The 24,454-nt window shown below is 45.7% G+C and overlaps 1 protein-coding gene across 2 annotated transcripts in view; it reads left to right on the forward strand.

Annotated features, from left to right (window-relative positions):
* Positions 1-23,783, forward strand: part of DNAJC7 (DnaJ heat shock protein family (Hsp40) member C7) — a 51,274-nt gene extending 27,491 nt beyond the window's left edge. The window contains exons 6-15 of one of the 2 annotated variants that reach the window (XR_014783795.1): positions 871-989; positions 1,811-1,964; positions 3,850-4,014; positions 4,480-4,571; positions 5,424-5,497; positions 6,198-6,344; positions 10,674-10,795; positions 17,375-17,527; positions 18,270-18,332; positions 19,845-20,896. Coding sequence is in view for 1 of the 2 variants with exons in the window: in XM_084804401.1 (XP_084660527.1) it covers positions 871-989; positions 1,811-1,964; positions 3,850-4,014; positions 4,480-4,571; positions 5,424-5,497; positions 6,198-6,344; positions 17,375-17,527; positions 18,270-18,332; positions 19,845-19,882 (1,005 nt within the window). In the remaining variant the exon portion in view is untranslated. Of the gene's footprint in view, positions 1-870; positions 990-1,810; positions 1,965-3,849; positions 4,015-4,479; positions 4,572-5,423; positions 5,498-6,197; positions 6,345-10,673; positions 10,796-17,374; positions 17,528-18,269; positions 18,333-19,844 lie in introns of both variants that reach the window. The other variant, XM_084804401.1, reaches the window with a different exon arrangement.
* The last annotated feature ends 671 nt before the right edge of the window (positions 23,784-24,454 follow it).

Here is a 24,454-nt window from a genome sequence, read left to right on the forward strand (position 1 = left end):
GCTGCAGTGACATGTCTTTAGGCTGCTTGCCCTAGCAGTGCAGAGTTATCAAGCCATTTGGGGCAGAGGTCTCAGGTCTGACACTTTAGCTTTGTTCACAGCTTTACCATTTCAAACTTCATTCTTGGCTATAAGTGTGGCCAGAGATATAAGTCTTGTATAAGCTACCGGTGGCTTTCATCTTAAGGGCAGGAAAGAGGTAAATCTCGGAGCATCTTTATTTTAGAATGTGCTGGACAAGATAAAACTTCAAACTGATGGGTGGTGAATCTCTGCTCTACCTTTAGATTCCAAAGAGCATAAGAAGAGCCCTGCTGGATCAGACCAAAGGTCCATCTAGTCCAGTATTGTGTTCACACAGTGGCCAACCAGCTGCCCACGGGAAACCCATAAGCAGGGCATGAGTGGAGCAGCACCCTCCCACCCATGTTCCCCAGCAAGTGGTATACATAGGCATACTGTCTCTGATACTGGAAGTAGCATATAGCCATCAGGACCAATAGCCTCACTCTCCGTGAATTTGTCCAATCCCCTTTGAAAGCCACCCCAATGGGTGGCCTTCACTACATCTTGTGGTAGCGAATTCCATAGTTTAGCTGTGTGAGGAAGTACTGCCCCTGAACGCAGAGGCCCTCTTTAGCTGGCATGGTTAATAGCTGTTGATGGTTCTGTCATCCGTGAATTTATTCCATGGACTATGTGAAGAGGCACTTCCTTTTGCCTGTCCCGAGCCTTCTTCTGGTACAGCAGCTAGCACTCTGGCTCATGGGCTGCCCTTCCAGTCCCTGGATCTTCCAGCAAGCATGGAGCGAGCTGTCATGCTCAGCATCTGAACTTCCCCATTCTCACTGGCTGTTTTTTCCCCACCAGGTTGTCTTTTGCATGGATCGTGCTCTGGAATTTGCCCCTGCCTGCCACCGGTTCAAAATTCTCAAAGCAGAATGTTTAGCGTTGCTAGGTCGCTATCCTGAAGCGCAGTCTGTTGCCAGGTAGGAACTGTGACAGCTAGAAAACAACAAATAGTCTTGTGGCACCTTAAAGACTAACACATTTATTTATTCTGGCATAAGCTCTCCTGGCCACTGGCCACTTCATCAGATGCATGAAGTGTCAACCTCAAATGGGCCCATTTAGCTAGGAAGCAGGCTTGGAGGTCAACAGGGTTTGCGACTTAATTGGATGTGATGCTTTTCCTCCAATAATATTTCCGTTGCTTGCAAAAGTGGGTCTGCTCTAGGGAACTTGCCAAGTTTCGCTTCGAGGGTTGTGGTGTTCTCCTTTCTTTTTGACTAATAGTAAAAGTTCCCCAGTCTCTGTAACTTGCTGAGGGATTTTTGGTGCTGCTGCCTCTGGCACTGACTGAGAGAGTTGCCTTAGCGTCAGGGAGGGGCAGGGTGGGGCCAGCGGAAGAGCCTAGCTGCCACTGGCTGAGCTTCTCAGGCACTACAGCAGGGCGAGATGAAGAGCAGCAGGAGCCTTGAGAGGCCGGGGCAGGGCATGCTCAGGAAATGGCAGTTGGGACTTGGGAGAAGGAGAGGCCCAGAGGATTAGTGGGAGGGAAAGGACAGTGGCAGGAGCCTGGGAGAGGGAAAACGAGAATGGCTCGAAAGGAGTGGTGTCCATGCTCAGGAGTTGCAGAGGTGAGGAATCACATATTGGTTTGAGACAGCCAGCTGGGTCTTTGGCTACAGGACTCTTGTCTCTCAGGAATGCTGTATGGATGTTGCCCCCTCTGCTTTGGGGTGTGACCAGCTCTCCTTCGGTCCTTGCAGTTCGGTGATTCTGTCTTGTATCTTCACTCTGTGTGTAGCGACATCTTGCGAATAGACTCCACGAATGCGGATGCCCTCTACGTCCGAGGGCTTTGCCTTTACTATGAGGACTGCATTGAGAAGGCTGTGCAATTCTTCGTCCAGGCGCTCAAAATGGCTCCTGATCATGACAAGGCCTGTCTTGCCTGCCGTGTAAGCATGAGAGGGTCATGCATGTGGGATCTCTGACAGGCCTGCGGGCAGTATGGGGGGTAGCCTCGAACCACTCTTAAATGAACAGGGGCAAACAGTATTAAATAGGAAAGTATTCAGGAGCAAGAGTCACATGCAAGGGTAAGTATAAGTATGGTTTTTCCACTTCCTTTCTAGAGAGGATGTAGTCTCCTTTCTGAGGCATCCTGAGAGGGGCTTAAGATAGCCCTATTCAAAGCTGGGTGTGTTTTGCCCCCAAAAGTAAAATTCTGCAGCTAGGTAATTTAAATTCTGCCCCAAGAAAAATGGAATTGTGCAGCCTGTCTAAATTATGCAGACTGAATAAATTTGCATAATTTACTTTATTTTGCATAGTTTATTCTGTGTTTGCAAGTCAGAGGAGTTGGTAGGGCAAGGACACCGAAGCGCTGCCTCCAGTCCGTCGTTGGAAACCCAGTGGGTTAGCGTAATCTTTTTATGGCTAATTAAGGGGTTAGATTAATCTATTTAAAAACATCTTTATTAAAAGCACCCCAAATTAATCAGGCAGCAGATTTAAAAACTTTTATTATGCTACTAGCTGTTGTGCCAGTGGGAGCTGTTGTGGCATTGGGGAGTTTGACTGTTGAATTATCCCACAAATAAAAAAGACTTTATTCCAGCTCTATTACTTGCAGCTAAACTTCAGATCACAGCCAAATGGATGCTGGCTTAGGCCCCATTCATACAGGCTTGGTTTAATAAAGTCTGAAAGACTCTAATGCTAGACACACTTGCCAATTAGGGGAAGCATAAATCCTAATTATCCTGGTTTGTTTCTGGGGAAATGGGTAGTGAATGTTTGTAGCAGAACCTGAACAGTTGAAATCTCTTTTATAAAAAAAAGGGGGGGGGGAAGAGGGGGAAACAGAAAAATAAATGAGAGAAGAATTGGGAGGGGGTGTCAGGTTCACTTGATCCCTCCATCTATGTTGTATGGAGAAATAGTGACCTCTAAAATAGCAAAATGTCCTGTTTGGATGTTCATTATATTTGTACTGTTTTAAAAAATAGGAAAGCTTGCAAAACTAAACAGTTAAACATATTATTCTTAGTCGGCATTCTTATAAAAACTATAAATGGCAAGCACCATTTTAAAAGAGGTAATCCCTCCTTCCTAAGTGAGAGAAGGGGAAGTGTTTTTTCCTACGACAATGCCTCCTGTGATGTGCGCATCCGTGCTTTTCTTCTTTAGAACTACTGTGTTCTCATTAGTCCAGAACGGAAATAACTTTCCCAATTCACCACCCCATTTGTGGGTGACAAATAGGGGGTGGCCATTTTGTTGGGGGGAGAGGGGGCTTTCAGCGTTGGTGAAGGGGCTTCCTCTTTTGTTTTTTTACCATTTAAAAGCTGCCAGTGACTTCAGAGATGCAGGAGTGAAGCTTCAGCCACCACTGCCACCATCCTTCCTTCCCAGAGTGCCCCTGAAAATGACTGTGGACATACCAATGTCATTCCCAGTGGCACTCTGGGAAAGAAGGATGGTGGCAGGAGCTGACACTTGTAACTGCTGCTTCACCCCTAGAAAGAGAGAGTGGGAGAGAGGGCGTCCTGTCGCCACCATGATAACTTCCTACCCTCCCCCTAAAATTATATGTATCACCTACACATTGTCCACCTTGTGGTCCTTTAGCTCTGTGTTGGGGTTTGCCCCAAATGTGCCCCCACCATCAGACATCACTGGAGGCAAGCCCTGAAATGGGGCGAAAAGAGCCCGAGCCTAGTTCTCACAGGCACATTTATGCAAGGTAATCAGCACTGTTTTCTTTAACTAGGAGTCAGGCTTAGGGCTTTTTTACTGCTTGAATCCTTAGACTGTCTTGCTGGCCACCTTCTCTTGCAGAATGCCAAAGCACTGAAAGCAAAGAAGGATGATGGCAACAAGGCCTTCAAGGAAGGCAATTATAAGCTAGCCTTCGAACTTTATACAGAGGCCCTTGCAATCGACCCAAATAACAGGAAAACGAATGCCAAACTCTACTGCAACCGTGGGACAGTTAACTCAAAGGTAAGAGCACTCAGGGTTTGGATGTGTTCTTTTCTTTCTTACCAGGGGCCTGTAATTTCTTGTTCTTGCCTTTTGAGGAATGACTGGCATTGACACTTCACCCTTACTGCACAGAAAGAACCTGAAGGAAAGCATCCTTTAAGGAATAGGGTGGGCAATAAAAGCCAGTATTTTATAAATACTTTATCTTAATACAGTATTTTATATACAGTATTTTATAAATATTTTAAATACATTATTTCAAATACAGTATTTTATAAATACTGTATTATTTTAAATACAGTATTTTATAAATATTTTATAAATACTGGGGCAGTATTTTCAGGCTAATAACCTGTTTATTAGCCTGAAAAAAGAAAATAACAGATCCAGATTGAGAAAGTCTTCTGAGCCTTCCACTCTTAAAATTGAAAGTAACTATTACGTAGAGGGGTTCTTTTCCTAACCTTGCCGCTTGCCTTCCAGCTTAGGAAGTTAGAGGAAGCGATAGAAGACTGCACAAGTGCCATCAAACTGGACGACACATACATCAAAGCCTACCTGAGGAGAGCCCAGTGGTGAGCGTGTGCATATTAAGTGTTTTGGGGGGGTGATGACAGAGTACCTGCTTCACACATAGACAGAAGGCCTCCCTTTCCAACTTTGGCCTCTCCAGTTAAGAGGATTGCGAGGCTAGGAAGAACCTGTGTCTGAAGCCCTGGTGAACCATGGCAAGTCTGGGCAGATGCAGCTGGGAAAGGTGGAGCAACGGCATAAGGCAGATTCACAGGAGGGAGTGGGGAAGCAGTGCACTTCTGGTTCAGAGTGCCTTGTTACCACAAGCTAGCCAAGGCCGCCAGTTGCCTTAGGGAAAGTGTCCACAGACAAGCCGCATTTCTTCTCCTGTTGCCTGATGTCTACAGGCACTCGCTGTCTCCCATCGAACTTCCACATGTTTGCTTATTTTTGTCTTGCCTTTCTGTCCAGGAGCCTGGGGCAGTATGCATGTCCCTGTGCCCTCCCAATGTTATTATCATTGTTACGCTGTGAGGTAGGTTAGGCTGAAACATAACAGATCAGAGGGCACCCAGAGAGCTTTGTGGCTGAGCGTAGATATGAACCTGAGGCCTCCTTGGTCCTTATCAAGCACCCTTATCCATTATGCTATGTTGGCTCTGTTAGTCCATGTTCCTAATCATGTAAAGTTTTATTTACTGGGGACAGTAGGCCTCTTTGCTGCACTTCCCCCAGCATGACTTGGCAGGCGGGTTTTGCTCACACTCGAGGCTGGGCAGGAATAGTTTTTCCCTCCCCTCACTTAGATTAGTTAGTGCCTCATTTGTCTCCCCCTTAAGCTTGTGTGGCTTGTTTGAGTCATTGCAAATTTGTTTTAATGTCTGTAAGGTGATAAATGTGCTTCCTTTGATTAGTTACATGGACACAGAACAATACGAAGATGCTGTGAGGGATTATGAAAAGGTTTACCAGACAGAGAAAACAAAAGGTAAAAATGGAGCACCTGTACACTGTCTTGGTCTCAACTTGGTGTCCTCCAGATGTGCTTGGGCACACCTCCCATCATGGCAGGTGTAGCCAAGTCCCCAGGTTGGAAAACGCTGGTCTTCGCTGTTCCTTTAAGGGGATCTTGAAATCTGGCATCTTTCATTGTGCATCTCTTGCTTGACCTTAGGGTTCAAAAGGCAGCCCCTCTCCTGTAAAGCGGAGCGATGGTGTTTCCTCAGACCAGCGTTTCCTTTGAGCTAGAAGCACAAACTTCTGGTCCTCCTGAAGTGTTACAGAAATCCTGTAAAGTTATAGACCATTTTGTTTAAATGGGTCTTAGAGGGTCTTCTAGTCAGTCAAGGGTATTTGATATTTCATTTAACTTTCATTCTTCCTTCTTACACTAGTAAGCATGTGTGACGCCCCAATATGTGCTCCCTGATATGCCTGCATACACAATTTCAGCCCCAGTATTCCTGAATTACTTCTGACCTAACTCTCCTATGACTTCTTCAACTGTATGTCTTGTGATTTGTAAAGGAAACTCTATCAAGAGAGCAGCGTTGTCTGCATGCAAACTCCATTTTAAAATCTTCTGGGTTTGTTGGTGTGCATTTGGGTTTTTGGGAGGAGTTGCTTTCGTTATGTGTTGTTCTGTTGCAATTGAAGCTGCATTTTAATACTCCATTGCTACATTCTAGAACACAAGCAGCTCCTCAAGAATGCCCAGGTGGAACTGAAGAAAAGCAAGAGGAAAGACTATTACAAGATCCTGGGAGTGGACAAGAATGCCTCTGAAGATGAGATCAAAAAGGCGTATCGGAAGCGGGCCCTAATGCATCACCCAGGTACAGAAATGTTCCTTCGGCTCCCACCATTGTAACTCAGTGATTTCCAAATGGTGGGGACTAGCATGCCATGAAAGGTAAAATTGAGCTTCCACATTGGATGCTTTCATCACTCAATGTTCATTAGAGCGGGGGGGGGGGGGGGGGCTGTGCAATGTTATTTCCCCCCTGCCAATATTTGGCCAGTAATCATAAGCACAAATACTAGACCCAGTTGATATACAAATGGTACTTATTTTGCACTCAGAACCACATCAATGTTAAACATATACAAACACATACAATGGAACATCAGTACAAGCCCATTTCAATTCTAGGTCTTTTTCAAGTTCATTTGAAAATTGATTGTACTTCCTTGGAAGAATTGTTTTTGTCTTTTTGTTAGATTAAATGGACTTATATTGGTGTTTCATTATACATGTTTACACATGTTTTTCAATTATGTGGTTGTGAGTGCAATACAAGTCCCACTTGTTTATCAGTTGAGTCTTGTGGTTGTGCTTGTGATTTTTGTGTAGAGACCCTCAGTGTGTGTATTTCAATATCTGGGCAATGACATAATCCTGAGGGAGGGAGTAATGATGCATTTGAACTCTGCTGCAGCCTGTGCTTCAGCTGACAGGTGTTGGGGAATACCAAAAGCATCACCACTGCCCAGAAAGCAGAGTCCTACCTCTAACGTCTGACTGAGGGTGGGAGGCCAGGAGGCAATATTAGCTGGGCATTTGTGCCTTTGCAAGGAGGATGCCTGGCCATTGCGCTGGGAGCTGACTTGGGAAATACTGTCAGTTCATACCTCACTTTTAATATACAAAGAGATGTTCTGCTACCATTTACCTTACTTGTCCCATTCAGCGCCTTACCTCTACATTTTCAGTAAGGGTTAGGAGGACATCTTAAATGACCAGGGAATCCCCTGTCTTAGATGACATGAGGCAGGAATGCAGCAGCAACTTCTTCCCCAAGCCACGATGTTTCTGGCTTCTCTTGGTTGAAGGTCTCTTCAATAAAAACAAGAGAACATCCAAAGATGCGGAAGAACATTGGTGTTCAATACATTCATTCAAGAATCCTTGAAAGAACCCAATGTTAAATTCCCCATCTTTTCATAAAATATGCAACTTATCATTAAACTGTAATCTCCTTACCAGAGGATCGGAAGGTAGCCAATGTAATACCATTAAAAAAGATATATGATTCAGTAAATTAAGGACCTGTGAAACTAATCTGTCCCATATAAACTGATAGTGTTGTTAAAGCTAGAATTGTTAAAACACACAGAAGAAAAAGCCTCGTTTAGGATGAATCAGCATGGTTTCTGGAGTGCTGCCTCATCAACCTTTGAGAAGTCTGACAACAAGTATGGAGCGTTTTGGTCACCTTCATGTACTTGAACTTGTGAAAAGCGTTTGGCAGGATCCTTTACCAAAGGCTCCCTAGTAAGCTAGCAGTCACTGAATAAGGGAACAGGGCCTCTTGTGCATCACTTATCTGGTTAAAGGACTAGAAGCAAAAAGATTGTAGTACAGTTTTGACGGAGAAAGGAGGTAAGCTGTGGGGTCTGTGTTTGACACTTACAAATGACATGGGTTCAGGACAGTCAGTGAGATGCCCAGCTTGCGGATGATGCCAAATGATCCAGGATGGGGACATGTAAAACGGAGCATAAAGAATGCTAAAAGGGTCCCCCCAAATGCAGGTCCCTTCCTGCATTGAGCAGGGGGTTGGACTCGATGGTCTTGTAGGCCCCTTCCAGCCCCACTATTCTATGATTCTAAGTAGTTGAGTGGACAGCCATGTGGCAAATGATGTTCAATGCAAGTAAGCGTAAAGCGATGCACATTGGAGCAAAGGCAAGTCTCCAAAGAGCATCAGTGGAGGCTTGAGTAAGGTAAAGCATTGCCATGTTGACTCCACATGGGCAACACAACCACGGGGCATATAAAAACAGGCAGGGGGTGTGGGAGCTAGGTCCCCCTCACCTCACAAGACATCATGATCTTGCTTTCCTTGGTGGAGGACAACGCTGTCCATCAAGGCATCCTCACAAATGTTGCAGTGGACTGGCTAAGCAGAAGACTCAAAAGATCGGGGGTTCAGCCCCAAGGTCTTCAAGCAGGGAAGTCCCCAGGGTTTGGCTTGCTGGGTGATGGAAATAATCAGAACCCAAGGTCTGGGAAGGGCTGTAGCTCAGTGGTAGAGTGCATGGTTTGCCTAGAGAAGGCCCCAGCATCTCCAGGGAGATCTGGAAAAGTCCTGTCTAAAATGCTGGAGAGCTGCTGCCAGTCATCGTTGACGATACTGGGCTAGATGGACAAGTGATCTGATTCAATATAAGGCAAATTCCTCTGTTCCTAAAGTTTCTGTCCTACAGCCCTTGCCCACTGGCAAAAAGAGTGGATGTTCTCATGGTTCCTTGACCGGAAGGGTTCTCTGTGTTTCACCCCACTGCTCCTTATTGCAAGGATTCTTCAGCGCATACAGAAGGAATAGGCCGAGTTCTAATAGCAGCTTACTGACCTGGGAGACAATGTTATTTGGAGATTTAGGTACACTTGATCCAGCCCCCATAGTACCTCCTTGGCAGTTGACATGACCCTGACTGTGGCATTGTCTGGCGTTACCGAGATGTTCTCCCTCTGAAAGAGAGGCCTGAATATAATCACGGCTAATTTAACCACCTAGAGCTCCATCCTATTTATGCTACATATGCCTTTGCTCTTTGCCTTGTACCATCCTGTCCAGATGGTGAGCTCCCCAACTGATAAACCTGACGTCTGTCACTAGCACCCACTAGTAGGGTTTTGAGATGAATTATTTTGCCGAGGCTTGATGTTTGCGTCCACCATGTCAGAAAGAGTGGACACCATGTTCTCCAAAAGGCATATGTTGCAATGGCTTGCAGTTTTGTCCTGGGAGGGAAGAAGCAGCCACTGGAGATCTCGTACCTGGAATCTCACCCAGGGAACAATGTCTATGCATGAGATCATGCCCTTGGCATTAGTCATGATGTATAGTCATGATGTATGCTGAAATGGTGTATGCTCTCAGAAATGGAGTAATTACAGCATGCAGCTCGTCCACACCCTCCAGGTGGAGAATCACAAGCCCCAGCCTAGTGTCCAATATGACCCCCAGATATTGAAGGTGTTGAGACAGGCAAATGTGACTTTTTGATGCTTATTAAGGAGGCATGATTGGTCAGGCAGTCCACCATCCTCTGGTCATCCTGTACTCTTTGCTCCCAGGAAGGAGAACAAGGCAGGAGGTCATCTAGGTAGGACTATACATGGATGTGCTGGAGACAAGAGCACCACTAGAGAAACATAAGCTTTGTGAAAATGGTTGGGGTGCAGGGCAGCCCAAATACACGAGCCCAAAGCTTGCACTGGAATGCCCCATTGGGAAACAGGAGAAGTCTGCAGTGCCTGGGATTAATGGATACATGTAGATTTCCATCAGATCTATTGCAAAGAGGTGGTTGAATAATTGTATGACTTCCATAGAGAAGTGTAAATGTCTCTGTGTGGAATCTGCAGCATTGAAACCTTTGTTTACGTACTTAAGATCCAGAACTGCCCCTCAGTCACCATTTTCCTTGAGTACAACACAGAAAATTGAATAATCTCTGAGAATCTGGAACAACTTGTATGGCACTGGTGTCTAATAGATATTTCTCTTGAGTGACTGCAGCATGTTTTTTGGGAGATGGGAAATTTGGGAACAAAACAAACTTGTGAGGTATGCACACTTCTGTGATTCAGATTTCTTGCATCACCTGAAGCACCTATTTTTTTAATTGTGATCATGTTCAGGCTTCTCCTTCAGGGAAAGAACATCCTAGTGAGGCTGGACAATACCACAGCCAAGGGTGTCCCAGGCACTGGTCCCTCTTCCCTGAGTTAGTGGTCTTGCTGCAGTAGATGGAAACGCATCTTCAGTTGGTAACGGTGCACCATGCTAGCTGAGTCTTTAACACCAAGGCCAGTCACCTAAGTTGACAAGATGTGGGCCTCTCAGAGTAGTGTATGAATTCCTCAGTATATACAGAGAATCAGGAGCAAATTGGCACTTCAGAGGTAGACCTTCGCATTCCTGGTGAATTGCAAGGTTTCCAACATAGGATGCAGAAGGGATTGGTGCCCTATTATCAGAGTGGCCACCCAGCCTGCTGAGTGCTTTTCTGACAAACATCCCCCCCCCGCATCCCCTTTTAGCCACGGTCCTCCGGGAGGCATATCTAGAGGCAGCAGACTTCTTCATACTGGTCAAGGAGGCCATAGTCATCAGACTAAGTCCAGGTGGCATCTTGCCTTCCCATCTACACAGATCCAGCCAGGCTCTGTCTCTTCACTTGGGGGCTGTCTCTGAACACCTTTCGAAGTCCGGCAACAGCACCTCTTTTGATCCTGAGCAAAAAGGGCCACTTGCCACTGGTTACCCGCCCGCAGGTCAGTCTTGTTGTTGTTTTTGAGGAGCCACTTTGCTTTAATCCATCAGCATTGCCCAGGTTTCTCTCTTGGGGCTTCTGCAAAGTCCTGAGAGCCTTACCTAAGGAACAGAGTATTTCTGTTCCTTATGTTACGTATTATTTTTGATCAGCCCAATAACAAATGTTCTCTAGGCAGATTACCTAAAGCTAAAATAATAAAATACAATGCAAAAAAATAACAAACAGCACAGGAAAAACAATGCAAAATATATTAATACAGCCATAAAATCTAAGATGCCCTGGAGAAAAGGAAGGTTTTGACTGGTGCCAAAAAGATAATGGATAACATATATGGAATTGGGGAGGGCATTCCATAAATGAAGTGTCACAACTGACAAGACCTCTTGCCTGCAGGTACATATAGGAGGAAATGTTCCTCTCAGCCTTGTTGCGCTCTGAAGAACGGGGGTGGTGTTATGGTTTTACTTTTTTATAGTTCACTACTTTGGGAGCCTTTGGCTGCCTGTTAACTCCTTATAGCAGATAAAAACACTTCTAAACCAAGGGTACACTTAGGACTGCTGGTGGGCTGGAATCCAGGTCTTATACTAAAGTAATTACAGTACGGGAATCTTGGAATTCATTTCTTTCTTTCATTGATACAGATATACATTTCTAATTAAAGTACAAGTAGTAAAGTATTTAAAAGCAACTAAAGTTTTATTTCTTGAGCATTTCTTCTTATTACAAAAGAGAGCATTGCTGAGTCCATTTTGCTTACCAAGACCCTATAGAGTTCACTGGCAGTATCACAAGCAAGGAGCTCCAATATCAAAGAGGCTCTGTGACCCCCAAATCAGGCCATATTTATACCGTTTCTAAAATGTTACCTCATTGACAATATGTCGATACTAACTGCTCTTTTATAGATCTAGGCTCATGATCTTGACTTCTAAAAGTCTCCTTTATGATCAAAACACACATACAAAAGCTTAAAGACATACCTTTGAAGTTAGAAACAATTTTTATATATGCCTTTGACAAAGCAATTTCTTATTCAGAGTCTACTAATTATATCTTAAGTGCATAATTTTTCTAGACATCTGTATATTAAGCTTTTTAATGTTTGTATCTTACACACTACTTTTTGCTCATTAATTGATAAGCGAAAACTTTAAGTTTACTTTGACCCTGAATAGTACAACTTGATGTCTTACCTCTCACATAACACTTTTCATCTTTAGTGATTCAGCATTTTCTCTTTGGATATTATCCAAACTGGTTTTCCTGTTGCATTTTGATAACGTTCATCTAAAGTTCATTGTGAACTCAATGTATCTTCCATATGGGTATCAGTTACCTTATTATTTATTTAATTCCCTGGATTCCTAATTACCTTCTATGCAACATGCTAAATTGCCTGGGGCTTGCAGCTCCAAGACAAGACCGCTTTTGCTTTTTTGTGCACAGAGCACTGAGCATTTACTTCGGATTTGCAACTACTTTCAGACAGGTTTTTGTATCTTTTCACTCATCTGTCACAAGGACAAAAGTCTCGGTCTACACTGACAAGGTGGAAAGCAGCTCCTTGGTATGTGAAGTGCAGCTTTTGCCAGTTCCCCCAGTATCATGGCTCACTCTTCGACGAGAGCGCCAAATAGTCTGCATGCAGCACAAAAGCCCCATTAGAAGAGAGAGAGAGTGGGTGTTATAAGTGAGACTCGTTTGCCTCTGCACAGGTGGTGGCTTTCAGAAGAAGGGTGTTTCAGAAAGTGCTACTCTTGGATGGAACAGTGAGACCAGGACTGTAGCACTGCTGGTATACGCTCTGGGTGTGCCCATTCTGGGTACCCTTCTTCAACAGAGTGAGGAACATTGGACTTGCCATGAATGTTTCCTCTTGTTGGTAGACAGAAGGTATCTGGCTCCATCCAGGTTTGTCCACGCGCTTGGGACATATAGCATCTAGCTGCTCCCTGGTTAGGAGGGGAGATCCCAGGGCTTCAGACAGGCGCTGCTTGAGTTCTAGGGATGCCCCTCTGTCCTTCCTCTGGTTTTTTTGGATTACATTTTATATAGTTATTTATTTTAGTTTATATTTTAGTTTATAATTTATATATTATAGTTTATATTTACATTTTATACCAGTTATTATTCCCATTTTAGGTGTCTCAGCTTTGCTTTATCCCAGAAGTGGGAGAGGCCTTCTCCTACCAGACGCCTCAGTTTTGCATAATTAGCCTAAGCCCTGCCTAGAGAGCAAGTGAGTGGAGATAACCTGTCCTGGATACCCTCCACCCACCACCAAGAAACATTTCCAGTGGCCTGGTTTGCACATAACATTAACTCAGGATTTATTTAAACTTTTATATTGGAGCTCCATGGTACTGTCTGTCTCCTTCTGCCAGAACGTCTTAAGGAAGCGTGTGTCCAACTGCACTTTGGCAAAGTGACTCATTGTGGCCCTTACTGAAGAATTACAAAGCTTCAGAATGCATAAGAGCTTCTTGGTCCAGGGAGCTGCCGCCTCCGTGGCTTTCTGGAGTAGCATTCTTTTGGGTGTCTCTAGGACAGCAGCGATGTTGGCTGTCCATGCCTTCCTGAGGCATCGCAACGGGGGTGCCTGGGCCTTTGCACATGCAGCCTTCGTCAGAAAGGCTCTGCAAGCTGTTGCTAACCAACCTCTCACGACGCATGTGCTCTCCCCGCTGTGGGACAACTGTTTTTATGAGGTCCAGTCATTTAGGATGTCCTACTGAGCCTCACAAAGGAACAGATTTTGTCCTTGGAGTTTGTCCTGTTCAAGAGCACAACCACATGGCCTACGCTTGCCCAAATACTTCTGGAACTAGGGCATTTTGGGGGTCTAGCTGTCTTCAGTGTCTGAGTTCTGGTAAGAGCTTCCTAAATATAATTTGTTTCAGAAGGCCTGTGCGGCCTCCTCTTTTTGTGATGCAAGAGATGGCCCTTTTCATTGTGGCACCATGACTTTGGGTTGCCCTCTGAATGGAAATCCATCTGTCTCAGTCACTACTGGTCTTTCTTTCAGTGACTGATAAAAACATGGTGCTTTATGAAGGCCTTTGGGACAAGTCTTAAATTCATGCTATGTCACTGCTTATTATTTCTTTTTTCTGTATTGGGATTGTAAGCTGCCTTGGGAGTCCTTAAGGACCAACGGGTAGAGTAAGAGATACCATAAATAAACTATATGTATAGTTTATCAACACTATCCACCCAACAATAAAGTTTACCAGTAACATCATAACTGAAAAACCGACATTACCCTTCCTGGATGTCCTCTTAACCATTGAAAATCATCAAATTGTCAAGGCTTATATTGTAACCCTACAGATTCCCACCTGTACCTTAACAACAAGTCATGTCATCTGAACCATCTAAAGAAGAACGTTATAAATAGTTTGAATCTTAGGATAAAAAATATTTGCAATAATGAGGCAAACTTCTCAGGAAGATGGAACGAACTTAAAGAACATCTCCAACATCGCAGACACCCTAGTCACATTATTGACTGCAATATCAATTGAGCATCAGTAATATTCAGGGATACCCTCCTTTATGAAGCAAAAGCTAACTCTTTGAGAGAAAATCACATTCCATTTGTTGCAGGCTTCCATCCTGCTTCCCCTAATTACCACTTGATAATGAAAGTTACCCTATTATATCCTACTGTGCTTGTTTAATGGAAGCCATTAATTCTCCACGATGCTTTGCAGTCAGAAAAATGTCCAGTTGGCATAACTTGTTATTTAAAGCAGCAGCGCTTTAAGACAAGATATTTGCAGCCCAGGATCACACCAGAGTAAATCAGCGTGTTGCATCACCTCTGCACTTACCTCCAAGAAACCACTTCTTTTAGGAGCCTGGTTACTAACAAAACCTATTCCTTTAGGCAAACAGTAACAGGCACTTCTACTAATGTGATTTATTTAATTGAATTTAAAAAGATGGCTGTTGTATGCAGTATGTAGGAAGAACTACAACGGACCTAAGAACAAGATTCCGTAACCACAAATCTGCGATTCTTGCCAAAAAACTAGACCAGCCTGTTGCAAAACATTTTAACTCACCTGCACATAGCCTCTCGGATTTACGGTTGCTTCCAGTTGAACAAACAAGGACACTGACATGCTTGACAGAAAGGAAAACGTCTGGGACTGCAGACGCAGAACTCTTGGTCCATATGGCCTTAATCTGGAGGAAAATTCGTAAGCTTTATACCAGTCATGTGTCTGGGTTTTTTTCTCCTTAGGAATTTCGAACTCCCAACATTCCAAACTGCCACTCTTGGTATCCATTTAACATCACAGCTACTGAAGCTGAAGCGTTTAGCTCTAAATATATTTTGAAATTACTGTGTTGGTAGTCTCTCTCTCTCTCTCTCTCGCACTCGCACACACATTCCCTGTTGGTTCTTTCCTGTAGCAACCAGTCACTCTAGGTTTTGCTTGTTGTCATCTTCCAGTAGAAACACAGAGGAAACTTGGAGTTAACAAATTCAGAGTTTCTCCTGGCTTGTCCCAGACTAGTTTGGGGGGACAAAGCACCCTCCCTTGAGAGGAATTAATTGCTGTGTTGCAACCTCCTGTCATCCCAGAGAGGGGACTTACCAGTCATTCAACATGCCCTAGTGTTTCTGACTAGAAAACATGGCAATTTTGTTCTAACTTGAAATCCCAGCCGCACCTCAGGTTTCGAAAGTGAACAGAGTGGAAAAGCTTCAGTAATGCCCTGTGGTTTTAGGATTTTCCTGTCCTTGCCACATCTCCATCTGGGCCTTCCTCAGGGCCTCAGAAATGGGAAGAGAAGGAGATACTCACTCGCTCGCTTCTCAAAATCCACAGCTCCTCTCTTTTTCCTATTATCCAGGGATGGTGGAGGGTTTCTTCCTTGTCAGCTACTCCTCTCTGCCAGTCGTTGGGATCTGCCCCCACCCACTTTTTTGCTCTCTCCTCTCCCCCCAGTGTTGTCTCATTTTTGTGTGTGTGTGGCTGGCCTCATCATGCCTGAGCTCTGGACTTGCAAGACCATCGGTGGGGATCTTGTCTGGAGATACTGTTCAAGCCATCACTGTAGGGCCAGCCATATGGCTGCATTTTCTCTCATCAGCAGACCTGTCTAACGTGGGGTATCATTCCCCCAAATCTTCACCTAGTCACAAGAGATACAGCCCTCCACCCTTCCGTCTGTCCCCAGCTGTCGCTGTTGTGTTCCTCCTTTCGCAAAAGCCTGTATGGGTTTTTCCCACCTCTTTCCCGAAGCCCACTACTAACCCACTACTGAATGGACCACCCTTGTCTGCGATCTCCACGTGAACAGGTGCACCTACTAGAGCGTTCTTCTACCTGGATTTAATTACTCTGGAGAGCCAGCGTGGGGTAATGGTTTGAGTGTCGGACTGGGAGCCGGGAGATCCGGGTTCTAGTCCCCACTCGGCCATGGAAGCTCACTGGGTGACTTTAGGCCAGTCACAGACTCTTAGCCCAGCCTACCTCACAGGGTTGTTGTTGTGAAGATAAAATGGAGAGGAGGAGGATAATGTAAGCCGCCTGTCAGGGATGCTTTGACTTAGATTCCTGCATTGAGCAGGGGGTTGGTCTTATAGGCCCCTTCCAACCCTACTGTTCTATGATTCTAAGCTGCCCTGGGTTCCTTGCAAGAGGAAAAAAGGCGGGATATAAATGCAATAAAATAAATAAATAAATAAACGTCTTACATTTTTATCCTGCCCTTCTTCCAAGGAGCTCAAAGGTGCCAGATGTGGTTCTTTTGGTTTTCATCCTGGGAATAACCCTGCGAAATGGTTGGACAGCACAAGGTCACTCCAGAGAACTTTATGGCTGAGCAGGTCTCCTTTGTCTCATTGTTTCAAGAGTGGAATTTGCAATTGTGCCCTTACCTTTCATGAGATTTTGCTTTAATCTGTAATTGAACCAGCACTTTTGTCTTGAGTCCCACACAGCTGAGATGTTGTGTAGGATCCTACAGGCAGGACTGTGTAGGTGCCACAGGAGCACAGAAAAAAACTTAAAATAAGCTACTGGGTACAGAATTAATCTGTGAGAAACTCGGCTTTCACCTTCTTTAAGGAAGATCAAGTTTTTAGTTCTTAGGGCAGGGTGGAGAACCTGTTACCCTCCAGATAATGTTAGATTACATCACTCATCATCCCTGACAATTGGCCGTGCGGGTTCGAGTTGGGGTTCAGCATCCAGAGGGCTACAGGTTCCCCATGGCTGCCTTGGAACCCAGGGGAATGGCGGAGGAAGGTATAAGGCCTTCAGCATGCTGTGTACCTCTTCGCCTCTCTCCACAGCAGGTGGAACCAGAATACATTTTGCCACATAGCGAAGTGGCAGAATAAATCTAAAAATCATGGAATAATGGTGCAAATTCGTTTAATTTACAAAAGGTCAAGACATTCCTTGTACAGAATTTGGATTTCCTCGACAGAACTACTTCTTTTTTTTTAGTACAGAACACGCTCTGCCTTGTCTGTAGGCTTCCAGAATGCCTCATTCTTATCACAATCAGGATTTTTCTTTTCTCCCCCCCACCAAACAACAACTCCTAACAGACCGGCACAGTGGTGCAAGTGCTGAAATCCAGAAAGAGGAAGAGAAGAAATTCAAAGAAGTTGGTGAAGCCTTCACCATCCTTTCTGATCCAAAGAAGAAGGCCCGCTATGACAGTGGACAGGATCTTGAGGAAGATGGCATGAATATGGGAGGTGAGTGCCAAAGAGGGGTTTCCCCTTGGTGGCTCCGTTTTCCACCAGTACATATATGTGGTGGGGGACAGGGGAGTATTCTCAAAATCCTTACACTAGTGTGTGTTTGTGTGTGTTTCGCTGGAAGCATATAGAATTTTGAGTCTTGGTATAGCAACGCTGGCTCAGGCTGGCATCTTGCAACTGTAGTAAAGGGCAGGGGAGAAAGCGGGGGGGGGGGGCGGAGCAGTGTTCTCAGGAACCATGAGCCCAAGGGAGTGATCGGCACGGTGGAGTTTCCCCAGCCCTTCGGGAACTTTCCTTCAGTGGGCCGGTTTGCACGATCACCGGTTAAACAAGCCATGATGCACGTCAGGCGCCGCTTGCCCACTCACCTGCCTGGGTGCGGCTCGTCCTGTCGTCCGGACCCAGGCAGCGTGGCTTGTGGGAGAGGGAAGCGACCCTCAAATAATCCAGCGACAGGCCGTGGGTTATTTCAGGGATGTTTCCCCTCCAACAAGCCCGCCACCTGGGTCCGGACGACACAACAAGCTGCACCAGGAGGAGGAGGAGGAGACAAATGGCGCCCGGCACGCCCCGTGGCTTGCTTGACCCACAGCGACTGTGCGAACTGGGTCAGTGTGTGTGTGTGTGTGTGTGTGTCTGCACGCATGCGCGAGTGTGATGGGCCTGAAAAAGAAGCGAGTCAGGAACTCTTCATCTGTTTTTCTCCCCCCCGCCCCCATCACACGCCCTGAAATAGATTTTGATGCGAATAACATCTTCAAGGCTTTCTTTGGAGGACCAGGAGGCTTCAGTTTCGAAGGTAGGTGGGATGTTCTTGCTGTCGTCCGTGAGAGGAGGGGTGGGGAGCCCTCTGAAGCTAAGGGCCACGTCCGAGACGGCAGTCCAGCGGTGGGCAGGGCTGGAGCCATCCCGGGCGCCCCCCGCTCACACACCCCTGTCCTCACAAATCTGGAAGGTGTCAGTTTCGGGGGAGCCACTGCTGTGGAGGGCAGCGATAATCCCCCTCCCCATGTGGTGCCGCCCCCTCAAAAAATCTTCCCCACAGCAGTTAAGCTTTTTAGAAGTCTCTATTGCCACTGGAGGTTTTTTAAAACCTTAATTGCTGTGGGTGGGTGTGATTTTGGGGGGACACATGGAGGGAAAGATTAGCCCTCCTCCCCAGCAGTGACGCCCCCATGCCCCACATGACAAGTTTTTTTAAAGCCTCCATTGGCACCAGCGGAGGCTTCTTAAAAACCTACTTGCTGGGGCAGGGGGAGGCCATGGGCCAGATGTGTGGGGTGGGGGCACAACGGAGACGCTCCCCAGCCCTGCATTAAAGAAAGGGGGTCATGAGTTCATGCAGCGAGAGCATCTGTTGCTTTCAGCCCTGGCAGTGTCTCTTGAGCCACCACTTCCAGGTCCCTGGGCAGATCAGAAACCCATCAAGTTCAGATTGTGTGATTGAATTTAGGAGCCACTCTGGACATAATGGAATCCTGTGGCAGCAGGAGGCCTTAAACCACCTCACCGTCTAGGTCCTGGGTCCCATTCAGGAATGCTGGGCATGAAACTCCCGGCCCTCATATATCCAAGGCACGTGCCCTGGAGTTTCAGATATGATTCCTTCCCTTTCATTTTGCTCAGTATTCATCATGTCGCCTTGACCTGTTACGAGGCTTTTAGTCTCCTGTCGTTGCCCAGTCAACCAGAAATGTAGCTGTGTAGTTAATATTTCTTTATTTATTACATTTCTATAGTGCCCAATAGCGAAAGCTCTCTGGGCGGCTCAGACAATTGAAACCATAAACTGTAGAACTGGTGGTTCTGTGTCCTCCCCAGTGCTCTAAGGCGGAACCAGCCTTTTCCGCCCGCAGCTTGTGTCTGCAGTCAGTGGACGGAGGGCCCAGCCCCATGTGGAGGGGCAGCCGCCTGCAGACTCGGAGGTGACTCCCTGCGCACTGCAGGCAGGAGGCACACAGGGGGGATCATCTCCGCACTCCAGCCGCCCTGCCGTTGTGGCAGGCGGCAGACTCCAGCTGTCTAGCCGCAGCCCGGAGCGTGGGGCGGGGAGGCCGGGGAGGCACAGGGCTCGTTGCGCTGGCACTTGCACACTCCCTGCCCCCAGGAACGCCCCCTTTCCTCAACCAATCTACGGCCGTAGCCACTGTCTAGCAGCCACAGGATTGCGCCCTTAGTGCGCGTTCTCGTCAAGCTCTGAATACCGGCAGCCACGCTGGCATTCACCTTCTTCTGCACACCATGGCAGGGGGGTGTGTGTGATTTCGCCCCAGGGCATGCAAATTCTAAACTGTGCCTGTGTGTCTTTCAGCTTCTGGACCGGGGAATTTCTTTTTCCAGTTTGGCTAAATTGCAGAAAAGATCCACCTTGTCTACTGAAACCCACACTTTATCTGACCTGCTTCTTTTAACTTCGAGTTACGTTCTCCCTTCATCTCACCGCGCCGTTTCTTAGGGCTGTGGCGTTTTCTCCGTTGGAGACCTCCGTTTTTTTTGTGTGAGCTTTAGAGTGTGATGAGAAAACCAGCGCTTGGAGAGAAGGGGGAGGGGCAGTGAAGGAATATACTTTTTTGTTGTTTGTTTTATTGTTAACTTTATTAAAAAAAAGAGAGAGAAATAAAATCTTTTGATTTCTGTATGATAAGTAATTTCAGACTCCCAAGCTGCTGGGATTTAACAGGGGGAATCCTCACCTTCCAAGATGGGCCTAAAACGTTTCTCAAGTGCAGCTGGACACGGCATGCCTTCATATTTATGGAGGTAAGGGAAAACCTAATTCGGTTTTCTCACTGTGGTTTCATCAACCTGGCTGTAGCTGCACTGAACCTGTGACCCCTGTACACAAAAGGCATTGAAACACTTGAGCAACCCAGGCAGAGTGAGGTTTACGGCATTACTCTCTGAGAGATTCACTTCTGGAATAAGGAGAAAAACCTTCTCAGCATATTGTAATACCTCCAAAGAATCCATTTCATTTGGGGGACAGTTTCTTTCTATTTCCAGTTTCTTGAATACTTCAGGGAAATGGCAAGGGCTGATTTCACACACATCGATATTCGTCATTTTTATGGTGAAACCCAGCTCCGCATGTAAAACTGGCTCCACTGAAAATTGCATGGTGTCTGAGGTGGTTGTCAGGTGTTATGGAAGCTGTGTGTGCGTGCACGTGTGCAACATCGGATCTGCCGTGGCCATTTCGCACATGCAAACCATCACTTGACGTCTCTGTCACAGTTCATACGTGCACGTGCAAATCCACTAAATGTGTCGGAACCTGTTCTTTACAAACTGATTGGAATGCCAAAATGCATTTTTGGTTGGGGAAGGATTTTTCAGAATTGACCAAAAATGTGTTCTACCTTTAAAAGAAGAAGAAAATCAGCATTATTTGAAGGGAGAGGGCTCCTGTGACTGCTGTGCAATCCTTTCTTATAATATATTATGAAGGTGGCCAAAATTGAGCTGCTTGTCCTGAACTTACCTGTTGGTTTGTTTTGCAAGATGACAGTTTGCACTTAAAATAGTAGCAACAAGCCACACTGGTATCACTGGCTGTCATTATTGCTATTTTTACTTTTGTCCAAGGCTGACATTAATGTGTATATTGACCATACAAATAACTGCTTCCATGATACTTCCTTGTTTCCTACTCAGTTAGCTTACTCCTCCACATGAGCAAGGCCTCATTCACAGACGTTTGTCTCTCCCCCTGCCCGCAATGTGTTGAGCTATTGGATTGCAGTTTTCACCATACTGTGCATTGGTAACGTCCTCTGCTGTTAGGGCCTAGTTAATCAACACAATGGTGCTTAGTTCAAATCAGCTGAAGAAAAAAGTGTTATTGTAGGTTGATCTGAACAATTTTGGGCAACATTCTGCCAAGAACTCACTGCTTAATGTAAAGGTGGGCAGTTTGTGGCCCTTCAGATGTTTTGGCCTAGAATTCCCTTCATTCACTAAGCTGGCTTGGGCTGATGGTAGGCCAAAACATCTGGAGGGCCACAAGCTGCCCACCCCTGGCTTAATGACTTGAGTCAGAAACCATAAAAAATGTTTCTGGTTATCCCGGGTAGTTTGATAGACAACGAAGCTTGAGCTTTCACAACCATCTGTGGCATTTTTAGGGACTGGTTCTTGTGCAATACCGTTCAGTAGAATTTTAATTACTGATCCAACATTAAGGCATCATTATGGCCTGGGAGTTGCTGGTACTTTTCGAGTCATTCAGCTGTGGCTCCTGGCAAGTGAAGGAAGCATTGCCAGTAGCGTTACCCTTGTCCCCTGCATTCCCCTTCGTAGCCTCGAACTGAGGAACTTGAGAGGAGCAGTGGCAGCAATACAGTCTATAGGGGGGCACCCAGGTATTGCTAGCTAGCCTGAAGTGTGGAGAGAGCAAGGAGATAAGTTCATATTACAGGGAGTAGCCAGGAGCTTGGCATCTCAGCCACATGAAGATCTTTACATCCTCGCCCAGGAAATGTCACCTACCTCTGATTTAGGCCCTCATCGTGCAATCAAATTCCACTGATGGAATTTATTTCATGGGCTGCAGACACATCCAGGGAAGTGAATCCAGTGATCTTGGGTTGTGTACGTTCTCCACTAATGATCAGAAATATTATAGTTTTTGAAAAACTGGCGGAAAAGAATATGAAGCAACAAAACCTGTTTTTATAATTGCCTTACGCTGATGGAAATTAGATTAGCAGACCATTATTCTCACAGGCCTGGTACTATCAAGACACATGGAAAAGCAAGACTAGAGCATCCTGCTAATTTCCCGTCTTGGCAGGTGAAATTGCTTTGTCTTTAGGACCCGGTTTGCACCATTAAACAACCCAAGGTTAACAAACCGTGGGTTGTTGAGGAAGAAACCACCCAGAGTTTTAACTTCACAACAAACCATGGGTTAAAACTCTGGGTGGTTTCTCCCTCAACAGTTCAAAAATTCAATGTTCTCCAAGTTGCTTTTTCCATGTTTCAAGCATTTAACATTCTTTGTGATCTAATTGCTAATGATAAGAGGTTTCTGGAACTTGATATGGATTGTAAACCTGGAAGCTGGTGAGTGCCAATTTAGAAGCAAACTCTTCTGCAATGCATTGCCTTTTTATTATGGGGTTCTGGTCAGAAAGTCAGCCTCTGTACTCAAAGCACAGAGCCTCATAGTTTTCAACTTCCTTTGCATTAAAGTAGATAGCAGAGCTTATAGAATCCACTTCAAAAAATCTTCTGATGTGGCATTTTAGAACCTTGCACTATATTCTTAGCCACTGGACTTCATTTTTTAATGAGTGAAGTTGCATTTAAGAGCTACCAAAGGTCTTTTGCTGATAGTCCCATTGGTTCCCCATCTATCGGTCTGAGGCATGGTGTGGTTCCCCTGCAGAAGACCGCACCACTTCCGACGGCAGGCGGATCGCACTGTTCAGTGCTGCCTTATGGGAGGAATGCCCTGAAGTTAGAGAACAGGCACAGTGTTGGGTTTGAACTTTTCTCCCCACTGTGCTCGTTTTGTTTCATGGGTTTTTTTTTAACAGAGGGAGGCATTCAAAAATGGCGTTGCTCACCTGCAATCTGAAATAGTATCGCTGACTCTACCACTTCGTTCTGCTGCATGTGTGGACCAGGTCTCAGCTAGGAGATGGGGTGAGAGAGGGAAACACAAGAGGATTTCCCAAGCTGAGACATGCGGGCAGCTTCCACCTTAGTCTTGAGCTGCTGGTCTAGCAGAAAAGTATTTAGGGAATGTTGCCATTTTGCCTCAACTGTTTTGACTCCTGCCCCGTTTTATTTGTACACTGCCTGATCATCTTTCCTTGCATGCATTGTGTGCTCTTTGCTGTACAGATACATTTACCAGAGCAGAGGACAGAAAAGCCAATGTTGAAGCCAGTTGGAGAGTGTTTAGCTAGAAACATTTTACATACTGTTTTAACCTCAGTGTGAGGATTTGGCCTTCCTGTTAAGAAGTTGTTGCATGATCTGTTTTAGAGCAGCGCCCCACCTCTCCCTTCCTCTCTTCTGGGGATGGCTTCGCACATCAATAAATACAATGTTCCACTCAAACCCTTTCACATTTCTAAGGTTATTAAAGGAGAACAAATACTGGTGACTATTTGTTAGGCAGGATTCATAATGTGTTTATATGCAGAATTTCAAACCAGACTGAAGCAAAAACCATATGCAATTGATATTAATTTTATTATAAAATGTATATGATGTACAAAAATAAACGCTCCAGATCTCACTGGTGACGTGCCTTCTTGAATAGAGTGGACACTGCTGAGGTTGGGCGAGAGTATGGTGGCACGGAGCCAGACTGAATGAGTAAAAATAGACCCCCACCCCAAGAAACCTGTGGTGGTTAATTTTAGGTTACATGGGGTGGGTCTACTTTTACCTTTGATGGCATGGGGTAGGCGGGCAATGTGACGATGCCTTCTGACTTGGTGTGACTGAGGCATCTGATAATGGGTGAAACTCCTGTTGTTCCAGAAGGCAGGGATCACGTGAACCAGATTTTGTCTCTGGGCCTGGTGCTGCTGGACTCCATCCAGTTCTGTCCCATGGCTGAACTTGAGACAGAGTGCAACCTGTGGAGCCCATAAGATAAAGAAAAAAAGAAATCCCCTCCCAAACTGGGCCTAATGCAAGGTGAAGTGTGGAGGGGAGATTACCATCTATGGGTCTTGGCTATGCAATATGCATGTCAGCCACTGACTGATCAGGGTACGTTTGGACGCCTGCATCAGACCAAACCAGAAGGAGCCTTCACAGTAAGTGTCCAGAATTCTGTTCTTTGATTGATGTGAGGAGGCATTCAACCATGGGATGTGTACAAGCAACCCTAATGTCTAGGGAGGGTGACAGTGACTGAAACTATGACGGAGGAACACGCTGAAGCGTTCCTCTCCCAAA

Source organism: Heloderma suspectum, chromosome 6, assembly GCF_057233095.1.
Source record: "Heloderma suspectum isolate Gila_16-S chromosome 6, 16-S_ref, whole genome shotgun sequence".
In the NCBI taxonomy this organism is placed as follows: Eukaryota; Metazoa; Chordata; class Lepidosauria; order Squamata; family Helodermatidae; genus Heloderma; species Heloderma suspectum.